Source organism: Anabrus simplex, chromosome 1 (assembly GCF_040414725.1).
Source record: "Anabrus simplex isolate iqAnaSimp1 chromosome 1, ASM4041472v1, whole genome shotgun sequence".
Classification (NCBI taxonomy): Eukaryota; Metazoa; Arthropoda; class Insecta; order Orthoptera; family Tettigoniidae; genus Anabrus; species Anabrus simplex.
Window position 1 is genome coordinate 1,030,601,501 of NC_090265.1, and position 22,604 is coordinate 1,030,624,104.

The following is a 22,604-nucleotide window of genomic DNA, read 5'->3' on the forward strand; positions in this document are numbered from 1 at the left end:
GCTCCCGTAAAGCAAAGTTGGTCTGAAAACAGACCGATGTAAAGATGGTTTCGTCTAGGAGCTGACTTTCTTTTTACAGAATACTGTTGACCGCAACTGCGAGCTCACTGCATTAGCTTTACTACACCTTGATTCGATCTCACTATATTACCATCCGCGGAGAACACACAATCTAAATACTTGAAATTATCTACCTGTTCCAGATTTGTATCACCAATCTGACATAAAATTCAGTTGAATTTCTTACCTACTGACATCAATTTAACCTTCGAAAAGCTAATGTTCATATCATACTCATTGCACCTATTTTCAAATTCCAAGATATTACACTGCATGCTTTCGGCACAATGTGCCATTAAGACCAAGTCGTCAGCTTAGGCCAGACTGCCTACTCTATTTCCACGTAACTTAATCCCTCCCTCCAACTTAATACCTCTCAGCAGATGATCCATGTAAACTACGAACAGCAAAGGTGAAATACACTGACTGACAGAGCAAATGCAACACCAAGAAGGAGTGGTCAGAACTTTATGCCAATTGCAGGGTAGACTGACGTCACTGAGGTATGCTCATGATGTGAAATGCGCCGCTGTGCTGCGCACGTAGCGAACGATAAATGGGACACGGCGTTGGCGAATGGCCCACTTCGTACCGTGATTTCTCAGCCGACAGTCATTGTAGAACGTGTTGTCGTGTGCCACAGGACACGTGTATAGCTAAGAATGCCAGGCCGCCGTCAACGGAAGCATTTCCAGCAGACAGACGACTTTACGAGGGGTATGGTGATCGGGCTGAGAAGGGCAGGTTGGTCGCTTCGTCAAATCGCAGCCGATACCCATAGGGATGTGTCCACGGTGCAGCGCCTGTGGCGAAGATGGTTGGCGCAGGGACATGTGGCACGTGCGAGGGGTCCAGGCGCAGCCCGAGTGAAGTCAGCACGCGAGGATCGGCGCACCCGCCGCCAAGCGGTGGCAGCCCCGCACACCACGTCAACCGCCATTCTTCAGCACGTGCAAGACACCCTGGCTGTTCCAATATCGACCAGAACAATTTCCCGTCGATTGGTTGAAGGAGGCCTGCACTCCCGGCGTCCGCTCAGAAGACTACCATTGACTCCACAGCATAGACGTGCACGCCTGGCATGGTGCCGGGCTAGAGCGACTTGGATGAGGGAATGGCGGAACGTCGTGTTCTCCGATGAGTCACGCTTCTGTTCTGTCAGTGATAGTCACCGCAGACGAGTGTGGCGTCGGCGAGGAGAAAGGTCAAATCCGGCAGTAACTGTGGAGCGCCCTACCGCTAGACAACGCGGCATCATGGTTTGGGGCGCTATTGCGTATGATTCCACGTCACCTCTAGTGCGTATTCAAGGCACGTTAAATGCCCACCGCTACGCGCAGCATGTGCTGCGGCCGGTGGCACTCCCGTACCTTCAGGGGCTGCCCAATGCTCTGTTTCAGCAGGATAATGCCCGCCCACACACTGCTCGCATCTCCCAACAGGCTCTACGAGGTGTACAGATGCTTCCGTGGCCAGCGTACTCTCCGGATCTCTCACCAATCGAACACGTGTGGGATCTCATTGGACGCCGTTTGCTAAATCTACCCCAGCCTCGTACGGACGACCAACTGTGGCAAATGGTTGACAGAGAATGGAGAACCATCCCTCAGGACACCATCCGCACTCTTATTGACTCTGTACCTCGACGTGTTTCTGCGTGCATCGCCGCTCGCGGTGGTCCTACATCCTACTGAGTCGATGCCGTGCGCATTGTGTAACCTGCATATCGGTTTGAAATAAACATCAATTATTCTTCCGTGCCGTCTCTGTTTTTTCCCCAGCTTTCATCCCTTTCGAACCACTCCTCCTTGGTGTTGCATTGTCACTGTCAGTCAGTGTATTACAGCCTTGTCTAACCCCTGTAAGTACCCTGAACCAAGAACTCATTCTACCATCGATTCCCACTGAAGCCCAATTGTCAACATAAATGACTTTGATTGATTTTAATAATCTGCCTTTAATTTCATAGTCCCCCAGTATGGCGAACACCTTTCCCTCGGTACCCTGTCATATGCTTTCTCTAGATCTACGAAACATAAACACAACTGCCTATTCCTCTCGTAGCATTTTTCAATTACCTGGCGCATATTGAAAATCTGATCCTGACAGCCTCTCTGTGGTCTGAAATCACACTGGTTTTCATCCAACTTCCTCTCAACGACTGATCGCACCCTCCCTTCCAAGATGCTAGTGAATACTTTGCCTGGTATACTAATCAATGAGATACCTCAATAGTTGTTGCAATCCTTCCTGTTCCCTTGCTTATAGACAGGTGCAATTACTGCTTTTGTCCAATCTGACGGTACCTTACCAACACTCCACGCTAATTTTACTACTCTATGAAGCCATTTCATCCCTGCCTTCCCACTATACTTCACCATTTCAGGTCTAGTTTCATCTATTCCTGCTGCTTTATGACAATGGAGTTTATCTACCATCCTTTCCACTTCCTCAAGCGTAATTTCACCAACATCATTTTCCTTCTCCCCAGGAATTTGGCTGTTCGCAACACCACCAAGAAAATTTCCTTTTACGTTGAGAAGGTGTTCAAAATATTCCCTCCACCTCACCAGTGATTCCCTGGGATCTATTATGAGTTCACCAGAATTACTCAAAACACTGCTCATTTCCTTTTTCCCTCCTTTCCTTTCTTTATTCCTGTCCAGAAAGGTTTCCCTGCTGCTTGACCTAGCCTTTCCAGGTTATTAAGAAAATCTTCCCACGACTTCTTTTTGGATTCAACAACTATTTGTTTCGCCTTTCATTTACGTACAATTCGCTGTCTGCCTCGGCCCTTGTTGGGAGCCATTTCCGACAAGCCTTCTTTTTACGTTTACCAGATCTTCTCACTTCAACATTCCACCAAGATGCTCGCTTTTACCCATCTTTACACATAGTTGTTCCTAGGCATTCCCTTGCTGTTTCTACTACAGCATCCCTGTATGCCACCCATTCTCTTTCTATATCCTGAACCTGCTTACTGTCTACTGTTCGAAACTTCTCACTAATCATACCCATGTACTTGTAATTTCCTCGTCCTGGAGATTTTTCTACCCTTATTCGTTTGCAGATCGATTTCACATTCTCTATCCCAGGCCTAGAGATACTTAGTTCACTACAGATCAGATAGCGGTCTGTATCATCAAAAAATCCCCGGAGAACTCGTACATTCCTAAAAGATTTCCTGAATTCGAAGTCGGTTAACATATAGTCTATTATGGATCTGGTACCCCTAGCCTCCTATGAGTAGTGGTGAATAGCCTTATGTTTGAAGAATGTATTCGTAACTGCTAAACCCATACTAGCACAGAAGTCCAGCAAACGCTTCCCATTCCCATTAGCTTCCATATCTTTCCCACATTTTCCAATCACCCTTTCCTATCCTTCAGCTCTATTTCCAACTCTCGCATTGAAATCGCCCTTTACAATTATCCTATCCTTGCTGTTGACCCTGACCACGATGTCACTCAATGCTTCATAAAACTTGTCAACATCCTCATCTGCACCCTCACATGGTGAATACACGGAAACAATTCTAGTCCTAATTCCTCCAACTGACAAATCTACCCACATCATTCGCTCATTTACGTGCCTAACAGAAACTATGTTGCGTGCAATGGTACTCCTGATAAACAACCCTACCCCATACTCTGCCCATCCCTTTCTAACACCCGTCAAGTACACTTTATAATCTCTTCCTCGTTATCTCCCCTTACCCGAATATCACTTACTCCTAGCACATCCAAATGCATCGTCTTTGCTGACTCAGCCAGTCCTACTTTATTTCTTCCATAATCCCCATTAATATTGATAACTCCCCACCGAATTCAATTTCGTTCGCCAAGTTGTTTACAAGAAGTCCCTCGCCCGTCAAATGGGAGTGGTACTCCGTTACTCCCATAGGTCCGAGACTTGCTTAAAATGGTCTCAGTTCGGTAAATTCATGAATCAGGATGCTACCCTACTTGCACATAGTCAAAGGGAGGATCTCTCCTCTAACGGGTTATGGACCACCGGTGGATTGTATAGTCCTAGCCGTCTGAGCACAAGGAGGGCCAGGACTCAGAATATGTCCGAGATGCCCACTTCCATTCCATAGCAACAAATATGCTTCATGGTGTGGGTTACTGTAGTCACGCCCTAGTTCGCGTACCTGGATACAGCGATGCCGATAGTGGGGTTCGAAACCACTATCTCCCGAATGCAAGCTCACAGCTGCGCGCGACCCAAACCGCAAGGCCAACTCGCCCGGCAAACGTGGTATTTAAGAAGGTGCATTAATAGCACTACATTTCAGAGACATTAAACCTAAATTTCTCTGGAAATAGGTATTACACACTTCAGTCTATAAATTAAATTCTGGAGTCCGTATTTAGCCACTACAAACTACATGTAGCAAATATTGTCACTCAACAGTTTTTAAGTGCCACAACAATATACTTTACCGAACCAGGTTCTTAGTATTCCGTTGAATTTCAACCGGTTTAGCATAGTTTTCATCTTAAAATTCACGTGGCATCAGGAAACTCATCTGGCCTTAAAAACCCCGGCCAAAACCGAAATCCAGTGACCTCAAAAATAGCCTGGATAAGCTGAAGAAGTAAATTTCTTAAATATAGCTATTCTCTGATCTTATGTTAGTATGTTTGTCTTGTTCTACTGCATTTCGGGTTCACTTCCAAAACTTACTGCTATATTCTTTTAAATCCATTCAGTAAATGAAAAGTGAAGTGCATGTGTTCAGGTTTGATTTATCATAGGTCTACTGGCTGCTGTTCCAATAAAATTAGTTGATGGACAATATAAAGTCAGATGTCTATTGGTGATGGGCTGAAGGTTTCGGGAAGTTAACTGTTCTTCCTCCCGATGTAGTGCAACACGTTTCAGCTCTAATAGCGTCGGGGTCAGAAAAGAACAAGAGTTGACCAAATGAAGTCGGATAGGTTAGATGAAAGAGAGGAGCCTGGCACGAGTAAAGCACGTTCCCAATGGAGGTGAGCTGTATGTACCATTTTTAGTCACATGCCAATTTCACTGCCGTTCTTAAATCGTTGGCAGTACTGGAAATTGAACCGATGCCTCCGAGGATGTCACGTATTTGCGCTAGCCGCTCGATTTGTCATCCTCCGAACCCTTTAAACCCTCCTGATGCAATCTGAAGTTCTTGAAGAAATGAAGCATAGTACAATAGCAAGATTTATGCGAAAAGTCTTGCGTAGGTAATTACCTATGTATGACATATTTCCGTTACGGCCTAGTACCGTTGGAGTCGAAAAGGAACATAAATTGTGTCAGGGCATTTACATAGAAAATATGCATACTTAAAAGTACAGGATCAGGGAATTAAGTCTATGTCGTTACGTTAAATGTTGGAGACTTATTTTGTGGGAGCGGGAAACACTGATATAATTGTAAGTACTGTATAACTGCACAATTTAAAGGACAATTAGACACTGTAATCGTACAAGAATACAGAGAATGCAGGTGATGGGCCAAGGCCTGGAGAATATTATCTAAAGAAGAACTTATTACACTTCGAGGTTGGAAAAGCAGCTGTCCTGGAGTGGTAAGAAAGTGGTCGTGGCCTTAATCAAAATACAGATCCAGCATTTGTCTGGCGTGAAAATGGGAAAACACGAAAAACCATCTTCAGGACTGCTGAAAATGGGATTCGAACCCACTATCTCGCCAATGGAAGCTCACAGCTGCGCGACCGTAACTGCATGGCCAACTCATATTGCTCGTGCGAACTGGGAGTTGTTTAAAGTTTCCAACGATGTCAGTAACATTGAGTGGACCTCAAACCAGTCCTCAGATTCGGGTAAGGGCAATCCTTGACCTGGTCGGTAATCGAATCCAAGCCCTCTGTGTGGGAAGCAGACGTACTACCCCTAGATCACGGGGCCGACTTTTAAGGTTAGAATACTAAAATGTATTTATTTCCATATAATTAAAAGTACGAAAAGTGTAATTCGTAATCACTCCAGTCACACATCCCGTAATTACGGGTCACTGTACGATCAATTAGATATTCAATACAACATACCACTATACAATATGAGATATCACGTGCCACAGTACATCAATCGTCCTTTTCCCGTTGTTCCCCTCTTCTAACCGTATCATTAAATAGAATCGGAAAGAAGGAAGCGGTTGTGGAATTTCTTCCGCAATACTGAAGATAAATCGCAATGGTAATTTTAACAGATGGCAATGGGGTCTGACATACATGATTTAATAAACTTTAATTTTCATTAAACCTGCCCAAGCAAGCAAGCCTGAAGTTTTACGTGATTGTTGACACCGTGATCATCGTTTGTATGCTCTCCGTAGGAACTCTGGAGATACGGTACCAATCAGCGCAGACTTGCTCATTCTGAAGTCATCCTGGATATATGAGGTTTAGCGGAATATTACACAATATCATAAAACAATTAAACATCCACATTGAGTCTGAATAGCTCTTCCCTCCGACATTTAGTTTGAGCCCACTTAACCCAACAAGGCTGTAGAGTTGCACCTAGGGCCTTACGTGCCCAGTGTACTGCAAGCTAAAAGTCCTGGAAGTGAATATCAGAACCTAGTTATGGAAAGGTGTAGCTTGTCCCAAGAACGAAAAAGCAGTGTATGGGAAATTGTGGTGGATAAACTAGCTGATCTACTTTATCAGGTGTGTGTGCTTGTTCACCTTGTGAGTGCTGCAGTGTTACTGCCTATATGTCCGACTCGTTGGCTGAACGGTCAGCGTACTGGCCTTCGGTTCAGAGGGTCCCGGGTTCAATTCCCGGCCGGGTCGGGGATTTTAACCTTAATTGGTGAATTCCAATGGCACGGGGTCTGGGTGTATGTGCTACAGGTGTCAAATAGAAAGATCTGCACCTGGCGAGCCGAACCCGTCCTGGGATATCCCGGCACTAAAAGTCATACGACAAAAAAAACTGTCTAAATGAGAAGACCGGGTGAGTTGGCCGTGCGGTTAGAAGCATACGGCTGTGAGCTTGCATCCGGGAGGTACTGGGTTCGAACCCCACTGTGGGCAGCCCTGAAGATAGTTTTCCGTGGTTTCCCATTTTCACACCAGGCAAATGCTGGGGCTGTAGCTTTCTTCCAACTCCTAGGCCTTTCCTATACCATCGTCGCCATAAGACCTATTGTGTCGGTGCGACGTAAAGCCACTAGCAAAAAAAGTGAAAAAACAAAACAAAGGAAAGCGATGGAAGAAAGCAACGACTCTCCCGGATTGTGCTTAATTTGTTAATATTCTGATCTTCTTCATATTTGTTTTCAGAATATTTGCTAATATTATGGGGGAAGTATTTTCATAGATTGTCATATGTGGCTTATTTAATATTTCTTGAATTAGTTTCATATTTAACAAGATAATTTATGATCTATAAAAATAGGAGCAGCTGTACTACACTGCCAATTCAAATGGCCTCAAGGTTTCATACTCCTTGCAAAAAAATAAATTACCGAGCAAGTGGCCACAAGGTATGTGTCACGTAGCTATAAGCTTACATTCGGGAGATAGTGGGTTCGAACCCCATTGTCGGCAGCCCTGAATATGGTTTTCCGTGGTTTCCCATTTTCACACCAAGCGAATGCTGGAGCTATATCTTAATTAAGGCCACAGTCGCTTCCATCCCACTCCCAGCCCTTCCCTATCCCATCGTCGTCATAAGACCTATCTGTGTCGGTGCGACATAAAGCAAATTATAAATAAAATTAAAAAATTATCACAGGATCTCCCAGCTTTGTACGGACTCCGAACCACACAGGAACGCGACTTCTCATTTCAAACATCCCCATGAATTGACCGGGATTTCAACTGCAGCCGCTTTGGTGAGAAGCCAATGACACAGCCACTGGGCTATCACGCCCCTGGAAACCTGTCTGTCATATCTGAAGCCTTAGAGTCGAAGTGGACGTCAGATCCAAAGCTCTTATGTCTCGCACTTTATTATTATTATTATTGTCGTTGTACTAGTAGTTCAAAGGGACTTAATATCTAAGTCATTGGCCCCTACGCACTTCGTGCAAAGGAGACCAGTACTCGTCCAATGAAGAAACTGTCAGATACCATACCGGGCATTCACCAGGAGTAGAGAACCCCGGAAAAATATTTCTGCAGTGACTGAGAGTGAGTCGAGTGCACATCATTCTAGAAATTCAAACCAGAATTAGTGTCCGAACCGGGAAGTTACAATGCTAACTGCTTCTTCAGGGAGACGTCAATATTTCATTTAATCATGAAGCAATATAAAAGAAAATCTGGCTATCATTAAAAGTACATTTCTTCGCCTGTTACAAATTCAGAGCACTGACAGTATGATATACTGTATAAATTACGGTCACGTTTCATTGATTTCAATCTTCTTTCCATAGAGTTCAAGTTACGAGAAACTTCATCATAAGTTATTTTGAGCCATTAATCACCCTCATAACATTCTGAAGGAGTATCACTGATTCCGGTATATAAAATCGATAGTCTAGCATAGGAATGAACATGGAAGTAGACACGTACTTACAAAAAATGTTCTCCTATAGAACATATTCTACAGAATCTGTCGAGTCCAGTTTCATATTTATCTCTGGTGTTCTGATTAAGAATCTGACTATTGTAGTAGATGATAATTTCACTAAGAGATTTTGTAATACAAGGATCACATACAGTTTCGTTTAATAAAAGCGGTAATGAACTTATAGTAACACCAGGATGGGAAATGTTTGCTGGATGACAGTAATTATAGAGCGAGTTGGCTACGTGATACAGGTTGTGCAGCGGTAAGCTTACATTCTGAAGTTGATGGGTTTGAATCCCATCCTCAACAATGTCGTTCGGTCGGTCGGTCGGTCGGTCGGTCGGTCAGTCGGTCGGTCGGGAGGTCAGTCGTCTGGCTGGCTGGCTGGCTGGTTATTGTGTTAAGAGGAAATGTAACTGGGCAACCTTAGTCTTTTTAACGCTATTAAGAGGGGAAATAAAAGAGGTCTGACCCTTCGAATAATGAAAGTATCAGAAAACAAACGGAGGGGCCACAAGAGGCGTGAAAATGAGACTCCGTAGGCCTCTTAAACCTAATATCCTCTAGGTCGGATGAGAACATCAGTTGACCGAGGAAATTTGGATAGGAAAATTGAAATTGAGGAGCCCGATAAAAGTGGAAACTGTGCCAGACTTAGCTAGGGAACCCGTAGTTGACGATTCCACTCTCCCAAGATGGTAGACACTGGGGTAGGCCTACCCCTTTTAGTCGTCTCCTACGACAGGCAGGGTATAGTGTGGATGTAGACTTTTCTATCATCCCAACCATTTTCACACCAGGCACACGCCGAGGCTGTGCCTTGAGAATGATACCTTCCCTGTCTCAGTGACACTGATAACGATCCGATATTAATTAGACTCTAAATAGCTAGCAAATAAAGAAATTAAAAACAATTAAAAGGAAAATATTTTCTAAGATTTGATTTGATCTAACCGGGTGTTCTTGTCTTTCAGCTTCAAGGAAGCTTCCCGTAACCAGCGATAATACACTGTACGGTGGTTAGCTTCTTTTGGCTCCTGTTTTCATTCCCAGTCTTAGTCTTCTGAGGCTATCAACCTCAAAATATTGAGCATGCCCAATGCTATTTAATCTCGGAGATATACCGCTGTCCGCCTCTGTGGTATAGTGGTTTGCGTAATTAGCTGCCACCCCCGGAGACCCCGGTTGGATTCCCGGCTCTGCCACGAAATTTGAAAAATGGTATGAGTGCTGGAACTGGGTCCACTCAGCCTCGGGAGGTCAAGTGAGTAGAGGTGGACTCGATTCCCTCCTCAGCCATCGTCGAAGTGATTTCGCGTGGTTTCCTACTTCTCCTCCAGACAAATCCCGCGATGGAACCTAACTTAAGACCACGGCCGCTTCCTTCCTCCTTGCTTATCCCTCCCCATCTTCCTATCTCCCCACAAGCAGGTGAGGCTGTCTGGGCGTTACTGGTCATCCTTCTCAGTTTTATCCCCCTAACCAAAGTCTCACGCTCCAGGTCACTGCCCTTGAGGAGGTAGAGGTAGAATCCCTCGCTGAGTACGAGGGAAAAAATAATCCTGGAGGGGAAACGGATTAAGAAAGAAAGAAAGAAAATTGTTAACTCCTACGTCTTGTGAGTGTTTGGGTTTGCCCCAAAATTCCTCTTCATATTCACACAACACATCACACTACTGACCACCACAGACACACGCAATAGTGAGTACATTCTTACACATAGAGCTGGTGTCAAAGTCATCCGGCCGTAAAACCGGGCCAGACCCACATGTGCGACACATTTTTTTTCTTTTTTTACGTTCCACTAACTACTTTTTGACGGTTTTCGAAGACGTCGAGGTGCCGAAATTTTGTCCCTCAGGAGTTCTTTTACGTGCCAGAAAATCTACCGACACGAGGCTGACGTATTTGAGCATCTACAAATACCACCGGACTGAGCCAGGATCGAACCTGCCAAGTTGGGCAGCGCCTTAACCGTCTGAGCCACTCAGCCCGGCAATCACAGTTCGCACCCACGACCCCACCAGAGTGGGAAAAGCGGTAGAAGTAGTGCTGATTAATCAATATAATAAAAGAATAGAAATTCAGTGTATATCAGCATAAATACTCTTTGTTATAACCAGTTTTAGGAATTAAATTCATTTGTCCAACTAGTCCTAACATTTTCAGGTACATTGTAACTTAATCTAAAGATATAATATGTTGCTGATGAAACGAATTTAATTCCGGAAACCGGTTATAACAATGCAACTTGATCTGTGTTGACCGAGCTCGATAGCTGAAGTCGTTTAAGTGCGGCCAGTATCCAGTAATCGGGAGATAGTGGGTTCGAGCTCCACTGTCGGCAGCCCTGAATATGGTTTTCCGTGGTTTCCCATTTTCACACCAGGCAAATGCCGGGGCTGTACCTTAATTAAGGCCACGGCAGCTTTCTTCCACTTCCTAGACCTTTCCTACCCCATGGTCGCCATAAGACATATCTGTGTCGGTGCGACGTAAAACAAATAGCAAAAAAAAAAAAAAAATTGATCTGTGTTGATATAGACTGTATTTCTGTGTTATTGTATTCAAATCAAACAGGCTGTAGCAAGCAAAATACTTGTTAACGGTACACCAGGTCGTGGTGGTGGGGATTATCGTTTTAAGGTAAAGTAAAAGGCATCCATACCCTCTTAACGCTAATCGAAAAGGAAAGAAAAGCGATGAAATCCGACCCTTCGAAGAATGGAAATATCGACAAAAGCAAGCTCACTTGGTGACTTTTATTGTTAAGGCGTCAAGTATTTTTGGTCTCACACTGTGGTTAGCCAGCTCGATTCGCGTTGAAGGCAAATATTTTCGCCATCGGCGTGTTGGCCGGCAGGATATGAGCGGTGGTGGTACACAATTTATAATCACTGGATTGCATGCCATAAGCCTGGATTGAATTCCACACCCACCCAGTGTTTATATGAAGTGAGGGCATATGACGCTGTTGATGGTGATCGATCCGTTGGATGGAGACGTTAAACCTTCAGCAGCTCTTTGGTGTTTATCAACAGGAGTGGGCCATGCACTGACACCAAGTTTCATCCTCTCCTTATCTCACCATCCCACAGCCAGGTGCTCAGGTCAACCATTAGCGTCAAATAGAAAGACCTGAACTAGGCGAGCCGAACATGTCCTCGTACACTCTTGGCACTATAAGCCACACAATAAATAAAAATAAATAAATAACAAGATAAAGACAAAGTCACCTCTGTACAGGCCATGAAGGCCCTTGGAGGAGTGGAAGGTAAAGGCTTCCACCATTGTTAACCGCGGCACGTGATGGGGTAGAGTGGTTAGCTCTACGCCCGGCTGCCTTTGCCCCCAAGAATGAACCTGGTACTCATTTTTGGTGTAGGCTGAGTGAACCTCAGGGCCATATGCACCTCCGGAAGTGGAAATCTCGTTTCTTAAATTTTACGACTTCCTGACGGGGATTCGAACCCACGTCCTTCCGGGCGAATCGAGCACGCCTTTACCGCCTCGGCCAGGCCGCCCCTAAATTAATTAATTAATTAAATAAATTGGGAAAAGTAAGGAAAGAACCACCAAAGGTGTAGTAAAGACTGGTCAGACCACACAAACTTAATACCGTCGGAGCCGGAAGAGTACAACAGTTAACCAAAGACGATCAGATAAGAAAGGTGGTGAGAAACCTGTCACAAGTATGCGGAAATAATACCAGACTCTACTAGGGTCCCCGTGGTCACAAACCAACACTCCTACAATTACATCCCCTGGGGTTACCCTTTCAGTCCCTCTTATAAGAGAAACCCTTAAGGCCGACCTAAGGGGCGCAATTAGTTAATCGCTTTCTGTTGCCAAGATCACGTGGATACGTCAGTGGCATTTAAGGATGTTTGAATGGATCATCTTCGTGACGTACCGGTACACTTCCAACGGGTTATAAAGCTGCATGGAAAAATTCCTACGTCCGCAGGACACTACAATCGTTTAGGATTACAGTAACATAAATCTTACAGTACTTCTTTTGCACATCTCGTTTTAGTACTTATTTTCCCTTCTAGTAACTTAACGCTTCATATTCCGCGAACTTCCATGCTGAATGCATTGCCGCTACACGTTTGCGCAAGAAACAAATTGGCAGAGCGTAGAAAGAAGTTCCACAAATCGCCGAATGAACCAACGTACGTACAAGCACTGCTAAACCCGACGGTTTCATTAGCGTGCTGTTGCAGGGGAATGAAGACGATGGTATATTTTAATGCTTGAAAAATATATAGTCGTACAAATGTCTTATTTTAAAGACCCACTGCAAATATTCAAAGAGAAAGCTTTAATTTGAGACCATTCGGAGTACGATTGGTTTAGTCTTTCTTTCAAACAAAATGTTACAAAAAATCGCTCCTCTGTATCTATTACTACACACATTGTTAAGGAGTGATAATCATGTTGCTATGTCATTTAAAACAATAATCATCATCAACCACTTATTCCAACAAATAGTCCGTTGCTTAAAACTCCTGAGCATGCAAATAATTGTAACGTTTATATTTTTTCAGGTATAACCACGGTACTAACAATGACGTTCTTAGGACTGGAGGCGCGGACAGATCTCCCAAAGGTGCCCTACCCCACTGCGCTTGACTTCTTCGTATTCCTTTCATTTGGTTTCATTTTCGCTACAATCATTCAGGTGAGAAACCTTTTGATTTATTTATTTATTTATTTATTTATTTATTTATTTATTTATTTATTTATTTATTTATTTATTTATTTACCTTAATGGCTGTTTCAGTTTGCCGTGGTCCACTACTTCACGAAGTATGGTTCCGGAGAATGCTACTTCAGCTCGGATTTCACGTCGGACTCGAGTTCCGACGATGATGACTGGCAAGATAACCGTAGACTTCCGGTTGAAGGCTCAGTAAGTTATTTTCAGTTTTACTAGAGGTTCAACGTCATACTAACACATACAGATTTTCAGTAAGGGTAGAATGGAAAATGGTAAGGACTGGGAAGGTTTTGACCGTGGCCTTACTTGGTAAGTTACTCGTTCTTCTTGTTATTCCTTAAAATGTGGTGTTCTTTGGGTGTACTCTCTAGGAGGGTGTCATCCCGACTGCGAACAGTCTCGATTACGGTCACAAAAATTGCAGACACTATTTCCTACCGATAAGCCTTCGTGAAATAAAGTAAATAAGTAAACAAATGTATAATATTTAAATAATGAATAATAAAAAACAATTTCTGTAGTTGCTAATAAATATAACCAAATTAAATTAAAAACTGTTCTACACGCTTACGTGCAAAGAGACTAAGTTTGTCAACCTAGAAAAAATGAAATTTGGTCACAAATTGTAAATATAATGTATTTTAACACATTTTCACGTGAAGTTTAAATGAATCAGAATTGAAACTTAACACAGAGGTTTATTTATTAAAAGTATTAAAATCTTTTAGAATTAAGTTCCTTTACATGCATTTAAAATATTTTTTCTTTGCACTTCGTTTCCTCCTTCAAACGAATCCATGTGGTAATACCATTCTTACTCATTCTAAATTGTCTGTAACTATAGCATCTGGCTTACTTTTCTCCATGTAAGTAATATGGCGGCCAAAGAGCGCGGCATTACTTCCAGTGCACTCGTGCCAGGCACTCCCTTCCGTCTTTCCCATTTGATCTGTTTCGATAAATTTTTGTTTTTGACCGACTCTGCGGTAAAGTCTTTCGTTTCTGTATTTCCTTTTTTTTCTATTGGTTTTAAGTCGCATCGACACAGATAGGTCTTATGGCGAGAATGGGATAGGAAAGGGCTAGGAGTGGGAAGGAAGCGGCCGTGGCCTTAATTAAGGTGTAAAAATGGGAAACCACGGAAAACCACCTTCAGGTCTACCGACAGTGAGGCTCGAACCCACTATCTCCCGGATGCAAGTTCACAGCTGCGCGCCCCTAACCGCACGGCCAACTCGCCCGGTTTTCTACATTTCAATCCCCACCTTACAGCATAGGAATTTCTTCTCGTTTAACATGGAATTTCCATCCCTCCTCTCCTATCCCTTCCCGCCATAGCGAGCAAGGGTGAGGAATACACCATTAGATTGGAGTGAGGCCGTACTTGTACCATTTTGTCTAAAATTTACTTTTAACTTTCTTTGCTGCGAAATATAGTACTATAACTTTGACACTGGCGTGCATAATAAAATTAATACAACTAACCAAAGTAAATTACCGACACTGTATGTCTACCCGTTAGTCTAGTTTCCCAATACGGGGTCGGGGGTGAGGTAAGATGAGATGAGATTGTATGACATGTTCTTTTACGCCCGGATGCCCTTCCTGTCGCCAACCTCAATCGAGGAGCTAATGAAGATGAATGACAGTAAATGCAATTGGATGAGGAGGTGGAAGGAATTTGCTGTGGCATAATAGGAACTGGCCCGGCATTTGCCTGGAAGTGAAAACTGAAAACCCTTCTCAGAACAGCCGACGGTGGGTTTCGAACCCGCTCGTCTCCTGAATGCAGAGCTTTGTTCCGTAACCGTAGCGCATTAACACGCTCAGCCACTCCGCTCGGTAAACCATATTACTGACACTATCAGCAGAGATCTAACAAAGAATGTTCGAACATAGATTTGTTTGCTATTTTAGAACAAATCTTCATAGGAGTGAAAAATAATTTTTGGCAGTGATCACTGTCATTTGCTAATGAAAAAGCGACGACTTCTGTTTTCTATTTTTGAACAGAATTTCGTTTGAACGAAAAATTTATTTCAGCTGTTATCGCTATCACCGAATTCTCTAATTCATCATCATCATCATCTGTTTACCCTCCAGGTTCGGATTTTCCTTCGGACTTAGCGAGGGATCCCACCTCTACCGCCTCAAGGGCAGTGTCCTGGAGACTCAGACTCTTGGTCGGGGGATACAACTGGGGAGTATGACCAGTACCTCGCCCAGGCGGCCTCACCTGCTATGCTGAACAGGGGCCTTGTGGAGGGATGGGAAGATTAGAAGGGATAGGCAAGGAAGAGGGAAGGAAGCGGCCGTGGCCGTAAGTTAGGTACCATCCCGGCATTCGCCTGGAGGAGAAGTGGGAAACCACGGAAAACCACTTCCAGGATGGCTGAGGTGGGAATCGAACCCACCTCTACTCAGTTGACCTCCCGAGGCTGAGTGGACCCCGTTCCAGCCCTCGTACCACTTTTCAAATTTTGTGGCAGAGCCGGGAATCGAACCCGGGCCTCCGGAGGTGGCAGCTAATCACGCTAACCACTACACCACAGAGGCGGCGAATTCTCTAATTGTCATTACAAAATACAAGTTTTAAACTTTTCGTAGGAATATTACTTTTTGTTATCTGGATATAGATATATATTTAGTATTAAGAAATAAATACTCGTGTATATTCGGTTTTGTCATTATACAACAAGTACTCTTAAGTTTATACATATGGAAAATATAAACAGTAGTTCCCCTAACCCATCGTCCCCATTCTACTGTTTATGTGTAGGGCAAGTGCTTAACTTACGTGTAGGTTGTGTCTGAGAGTCACATTCACACGATGCGAAAAAATCGAAATATTATATTTGTCCTCGGTGGTACGACTAGGCAATCATCCCCTCTTAACACCAACACCCCCGCATGGTGGTGGTTGTGGTGGTGTTTATTGTTTTAAGAGGAAATACAACTAGGCAACCATCCCATATATAACACTAATCAGAGAGAAAACTGGAAGAGATCCGACACTTCCAAAAATGAAGGTATCGGGTAAAGGAAGACAAGGGGCACGGAGGACGTGAAAATGAAAGACTCCCTAGGCCTGGAGTGCTCTAATACCGTGGGGGTCGGAAAAGAACAAGAGTTGACCAAGGGAGGTCGAATAGGATAGATGAAAGTGAGGATCCTGGCACAAGTAGGTGGAAGCAATACCGAGACTCAGCTAAGGGCCCCGTGGTCGCCAGCCCACGCCCTTGGTACCCCTTTTTGTCTCCTCGTACGACAGGCAGGGGATACCGTGGGCTTTATTCTACCACCCATAGGGGGACCTACCCCCATGGTGCAAGAGCCCCGAAGGACTTTGGCCTATCAAGCGACTGCTGCTCAACCCAAATGCCTGAAAGTTATGAGGTGTGTGTTTGGTACGATGAATCTGCAGACCTTCGGGCCGAGCAGTGGTCTGGTTTGCCATGGACCTTCGGGGCTGTTGCATCATGGGGTTTGGTGGCTCGAGGTTGGCCTGTTTGAACACCTTCAAATACCAATGGACTGAGAAGGAATCGAATTCGTGTACTCAGGCTCTTTTTTTTCTTGCTACTGGCTTTACGTCGCACCGACACAGATAGGTCTTCTGGCGACGATGGGATAGGAAAGGCCTAGGAGTTGGAAGGAAGCGGCCGTGGCAGTAATTAAGGTACAGCCCCAGCATTTGACTGGTGTGAAAATGGGAAACCACGGAAAACCATCTTCAGGGCTGCCGACAGTGGGATTCGAACCTACGATGTCCCGGATGCAAGCTCACAGCCGCGCGCCTCTACGCGCACGGCCAACTCGCCCGGTGTACTCAGGCTCAGAAAGCCAGGACTTCTCTTGCCACACCACGCAACCGGGCACTGCCAAGATGAGGGCCCTTTTCAGTCCCTTCTTATGAGACAAGCGATACCGTGTATGGATTCTACCTTCACCACTCACAGGGAGGTCTGCTCTAGAAAATAATTCGAACTTATACAATATTGGTTCTATAGTCTTCACCAGGCTGGTCATAAGTATTGTTCACATTTTAGATGATTGATAGAATCGCGCTAACTCGGGAACCGAGTATGCCACTTCAGATAGACTAAGTTATTGTAGTTCGTATCCATTAATTTTAGTGGACTGAAGAGCTCATACAAAGAGGAGGTGGACGCCTTCATTCAGTGTAATAGAAGCTTTTATCGTAATTGACATTCCGCATTTGAAATTAAAAGTTCTCAGCACTCTAAATGACAGCGAACGTCCAGACAAGACATATGAGCTTTTAAAATTATAAGGCATGCAGTTTAGTTCCTGAATTATCGTTTCTAATATTCATCTACTCCCTCGTCTCTTGCTGAAGTGGTATCACATACATACCTATCTCCATTAAAACGTCCTACATTTCATTTCAACAATTCTCCCGTGATGACTCACCCCACTACATTGCTCAAACAGTATCCTTCACTTCATTATTTATTTATTTATTTATTTATTTATTTATTTATTTATTTATTTATTTATTTATTTATTTATTTATTTAATTTATTTATTTTGATTGGTTATGCCCGACTAAGGAGTGCATGTGAACTTATTTAGCACAACGTTTCTTCTTGTCTCCCCAAAATCTCTTAATCCTTCGCTGTGCTTCTTTTTGCGTACCTCCGTTCATCCTGTAGCTTGTATTTTAGGTTGATAAGCAAATTCGTGTTTGTTTATGACATTTCTGAATGTTTTATCTCTTGCAAGACTTCTTCATTATACCAATTTTCTGAAGATCTTTGTTTATTTATGTGAGCCAGTTGTTGTGAATTTTAGAGATACTGCGAGATTCAGAATTTTCTTTGTTATCCTAATGTTATCCATCCTGATCAGGTGACCATAGACTTTTAATTTCCTTTTTCTAATGGTGTCTATGATTTTTCTGTTAATTGACAGATTTCCTGTGATTTCCTTTTCATTCAAATACCATTTTCGCATTTAGGTCCTAGAATTTCCCTGAGAACGTTCCTCTCTTGTTTTTCGATGTTTTTTATTTGTGATCTGCTACAAATTATCAGAGTTTCTGGTGCAAAAAGCGCTTCTGGTTTGACAACTGTGTTGTAGTGTAATTTTTTTGGGGGGGATATAGACTTTATTATTATTATTATTATTATTATTATTATTATTATTATTATTATTATTATTATTATTATATAATTCGCTGGGGCCATCAAGGACCACGTTAAGTCTTGTTGCATTTGACACTGAACTTGGCCTTCTTTACAGCCCAAATTTTCCTCATTCTTTGCGAGTGGGCCTGCTTACGCTCCTCTGTCCAAGGGGCACCGTGTCTTCTCTTCGGCTGCTCGTGTCGGTTTAGCCCGTTCGTCAATATTTTCTTGCGGAAGAGATCTCTGTTAAGGGCGTCTTCAGCTGAGATATGTAGCATTTGCAGGTCTTCTTTGGTATTTCTAAACCAGGGAATTGTGGTTTTGGGGTTTGAATCAAAAAAGTGAAAGATTTCTTTAGTTAACTTTCTTCCGTCCATTCTTTTCAGATGACCGTAAAATCGTGCCCGTCTTTTTCTGATCGTGTCGGTAATTTTCTCTATTTTGCTGTAGACTTCCTTGTTGGATCTCTTTTGATGGATTCCATTTCTGTACGTTGATCCCAAGATTCCTCTCACAATTTTGCGTTCTCTTTTCTCCAGTTCTTCAAGGAGTCATTTGTTGGCATTTAGAGACAGGGTTTCGGCTGCATATAGAACTACTGGCTTCAGAACTGTTTCATAGTGACGTATCTTGGTGTTTTGGGAAAGGCATTTTTTGTTGAAGATTGTGCGGGATGTTTGGTTGGCTATTTCCAGTTTGCGTACTCGCTCCTGAAGTGCTTCTTTGTCCACTCCATTTTTCATGATGATCTCAAACAGGTATTTGAAATTGTCTACTCGGGTGATGTCCCCGTATTTTGTATGGAGTTTTGGTGGATCCTCTTTGATGTTAGTCATTACTTCTGTTTTCTCAAACGATATCTGCAAACCAGTTTTTTCGGCAATTTCCTTTAAAATTTCAACTTGAGCTCTAGCGGTTTCTATGTCGTTTGAGAGAACAGCAATATCATCGGCAAATGCTAAGCAGTCTGTTGCGATCCCCTTGGATTTGGTTCCTATTCTCAATGGACTGTAGTTGGTTTCCTGTAATCTCACCCGCCAGGTTCTGATGATCTTTTCAAGAACACAGTTGAAGAGTATCGGGGATAGCCCATCACCTTGTCGGACTCCTGTTTTGATGTCAAAGGAATGCGAGAGACATTCGTGGAACTTCACCTTGGATTTTGTATCGGTCAGGGTGGCTCTAATTAATGCCAGCAGTTTCAAATCAACTCCAAATTCATTTAAGATGTTTAGCAGGACTTCCCGGTCAATGGAGTCGTACGCTTTCTTAAAGTCCACAAAGACAGACACATACTGCTTGGACCTTAGTGTACAATATCTGATGATTTGAGATTTTGGATCTGTTCAGCTGTTGAGCGACCTTTTCTGAACCCTCCTTGGTATTCACCTATTTGATGTTCGACTTGTGCTTCCAAACGCTCCAGGATGGCAAGTGATAGAATTTTGTAAGTCACGGGTAGCAAAGATATTCCTCTGTAGTTGTTGATGTTCTTCATGCTGCCTTTTTTGTGTAATGGATGGATCAAAGCTATTTTCCAATCTTCGGGTAGGGTCTCCTTGTTCCAAATTTCTTCTATTTGCTTTTGCAAGATATCAAGTGATTCCTCTGGGGCATATTTCCATAGTTCTTCTACTACTGAGTCTTCCCCCGGCGCTTTGTTATTTTTGAGACGGGCAATGTGGCGCTTGATTTCATCTCTGTCAGGTGGTCTGGAATCTGGGTACCTGAGTAAGGGTTCCTTGGTCTCAATGGCGCTTTGAGGTTTAGAGCAATTAAGTAAATTCTTGAAGTAATCTGTCAGAATGCTGCAATTTTCTTCATTTGATGTCGCCAGTGTGCCGTCCTTTCGCTCAAAGCATAGAGATAGTGGTTTATGGCCAGTGAGTTTGCGTTTGAAGGCTCTGTAGTAGTCTCTGCTTTCATTCTTCCTAAAGTTTTGTTCTATCTTTTCAATGAGAGATTTTTCGTATTTACGTTTCTCAGTTCTGAACACCCTAGCTGCTTGGGCACGTTGGGTTTTTAGGTTTCCCAATCATTTTCAGACTTCGTAGAGTAGTACTGTTTCCACGCATTGAGTCTTTCTTGGAGGACTGATTCGCAGGTACCATTCCACCAGGCACGCTTTTTGCCTCTCTTGATTTCTGCAACGTCTTTGGCGGCCTCAACAAGGAGACTTTTGGCGTTGTTAAAGTCAGTGTCATTTGGTCTAGCCTTCTCCTTTAACTCCTCGACCCTTTGCCGAAGTTTATCATTGTCGAAGCGTGTGATCTGTTTGGTTGTCTTCCCTGTGTTTGCGGGAATTGGTTTGAATTTGATAAGAGACATATAATGATCTGAGGACACATTGATGCCTTTCTTTACCTTGACATCCATAATCTCAGGGCTGTTTCTCCTGGAGATTGCAACATGATCAATTTGGAACTCTCCGAGAGCTTGGACGGGAGAACGCCAAGTCATTTGCTTTCTGGGTAGATGGCGAAAGTGGATCGACATGACCTGCAGATTGTGATTTTCGTAGATGGACACCAGTCTTTTGCCGTTGGGATTGGTTCTTTTGTGAGCAGGATAATTTCCTATAACTCTCTTGTACTTCTGTTCACGACCTAGTTGGGCATTGAAGTCACCCAAAAGAAACTTGACATGGTGTTTGGGGATTTTGTTTAATTTTTCATCCAGTAGGTCCCAGAAATTATCAACTTCGTCTGGATCAGACTTGTTCTTATCGTTTGTAGGAGCATGTGCGTTAACTAGGGCGTAGGTTTTGTTCGCGTATTTAATTGTGAGTATAGACAATCTGTCATTCACAGGTTCGAAATTTGCAACCGATTTAAGGATCTTGGTTCTAACAGCAAACGCGGTTCCAAGCATCACAGCTCCATTGAGGATTCCTCTTTGCGCTTTGCTCTTGAAAAATCGCTAGCCTTCGGATTCAAAAATCTCTTCATCTGGGTACCTTGTTTCCTGTAGGGCCATTATGGATATCTGATTTTCGTGAAGAGCTTTGGTGAGGGTTTTCAGCTTGCCAGTTTGTGTAAGTGAATTTATGTTGAAAGTTGCTAGAAAGGTTTCAGATTTTGACCTGAGTTTTTCACTCTTCGGGGTACACCGAGACGCTCCGACTAGTCTCTTGCATGATGTCGAGTCTAACCCAGAATCCGAACGAGACTCGTACGCCGTGGCGTTCACGACGAGGGATTTATCCGAAGATTTACCCCCTGGGTTATGTTTCATGAAATGTTGTGCCATCATGCTTTTTGACTTGACTTTGCTTTGGACGGGTACCCATCCTTTTACAACTAGGGTTGTTAGACCTAGAGGTTGCCTCAAGATGTTTTCTGGCTTCTGGTCATTTACCAGTCTTCGCCGTAACGCTGGCAAGGGACCAGTTTTTTTTTTTCACGGTGGTATTTTATTTCCCTACTACCCTCTGACTCTGCTGGCGGCAGAGCCAGCGAACTTCCCCAATTCCAATGGGACGCGCCCGATGGAGGTAACCGGTAAATCCCCACACGGGTATTATTATTATTATTATTGTTACCGTGTTTTTGTGGTAGTTATGCGTGAAAGAAGGTGCGAGTGTGAACGGGTCTCAAACTACGAAAGTAAAATTAATTTAAAATTTAACAAGGTTATATTTTCTTTTCAAAAACAAAGAAATAACAAGCATGGCAGGTACAAAGTATCAAGTCAAAGGGTAGTTACAATATTTACAGGATTTGGGCTTCGAGCCCTGAAAACACAATGCTTGGGCAATCAGCTCAGTTTTACCCCAAACACAAGTTTCAACAGAGGGGCAGAAAACCCCATTCATGCCTAGGAGCCCTAGCTCCAAATTACACTGAAAAGCCTCCACGAGGCATACAACACTCAATTTACAAAAGAGCCACTCGCTCTCAACTTTAAGCCTCTCAAAGGCCACACCGACCTCCACCTTCAAGTTGTCCTCACTGGACATAGACACAGGGGTAAAATACCCAATCTACTGAGGTCTATTAAATGAAAAGGGGTAATTACATGACCTCTAAAATAACAATTTGAGAGGAGGCGATCTGCACTCCTAATACACTTGTTTTTAAAACCTAATCCGGCTCTAGGCCACTAATGCAAGGGCTAATCCCATACTACAGAGGTGACTTTAGAAAAGAA

At 43.4% G+C, this 22,604-nt stretch overlaps 1 protein-coding gene across 3 annotated transcripts in view; it reads left to right on the forward strand.

Moving 5' to 3' along the window:
* LOC136875784 (gamma-aminobutyric acid receptor alpha-like) overlaps positions 1-22,604 on the forward strand; it is a 965,546-nt gene that overhangs the window by 922,248 nt on the left and 20,694 nt on the right. For all 3 annotated transcript variants that reach the window (XM_068228214.1, XM_068228223.1, XM_068228219.1), the window contains exons 10-11: positions 13,133-13,266; positions 13,369-13,497. In XM_068228214.1, the coding sequence (XP_068084315.1) occupies positions 13,133-13,266; positions 13,369-13,497 (263 nt within the window). The remainder of the gene's footprint in view (positions 1-13,132; positions 13,267-13,368; positions 13,498-22,604) is intronic.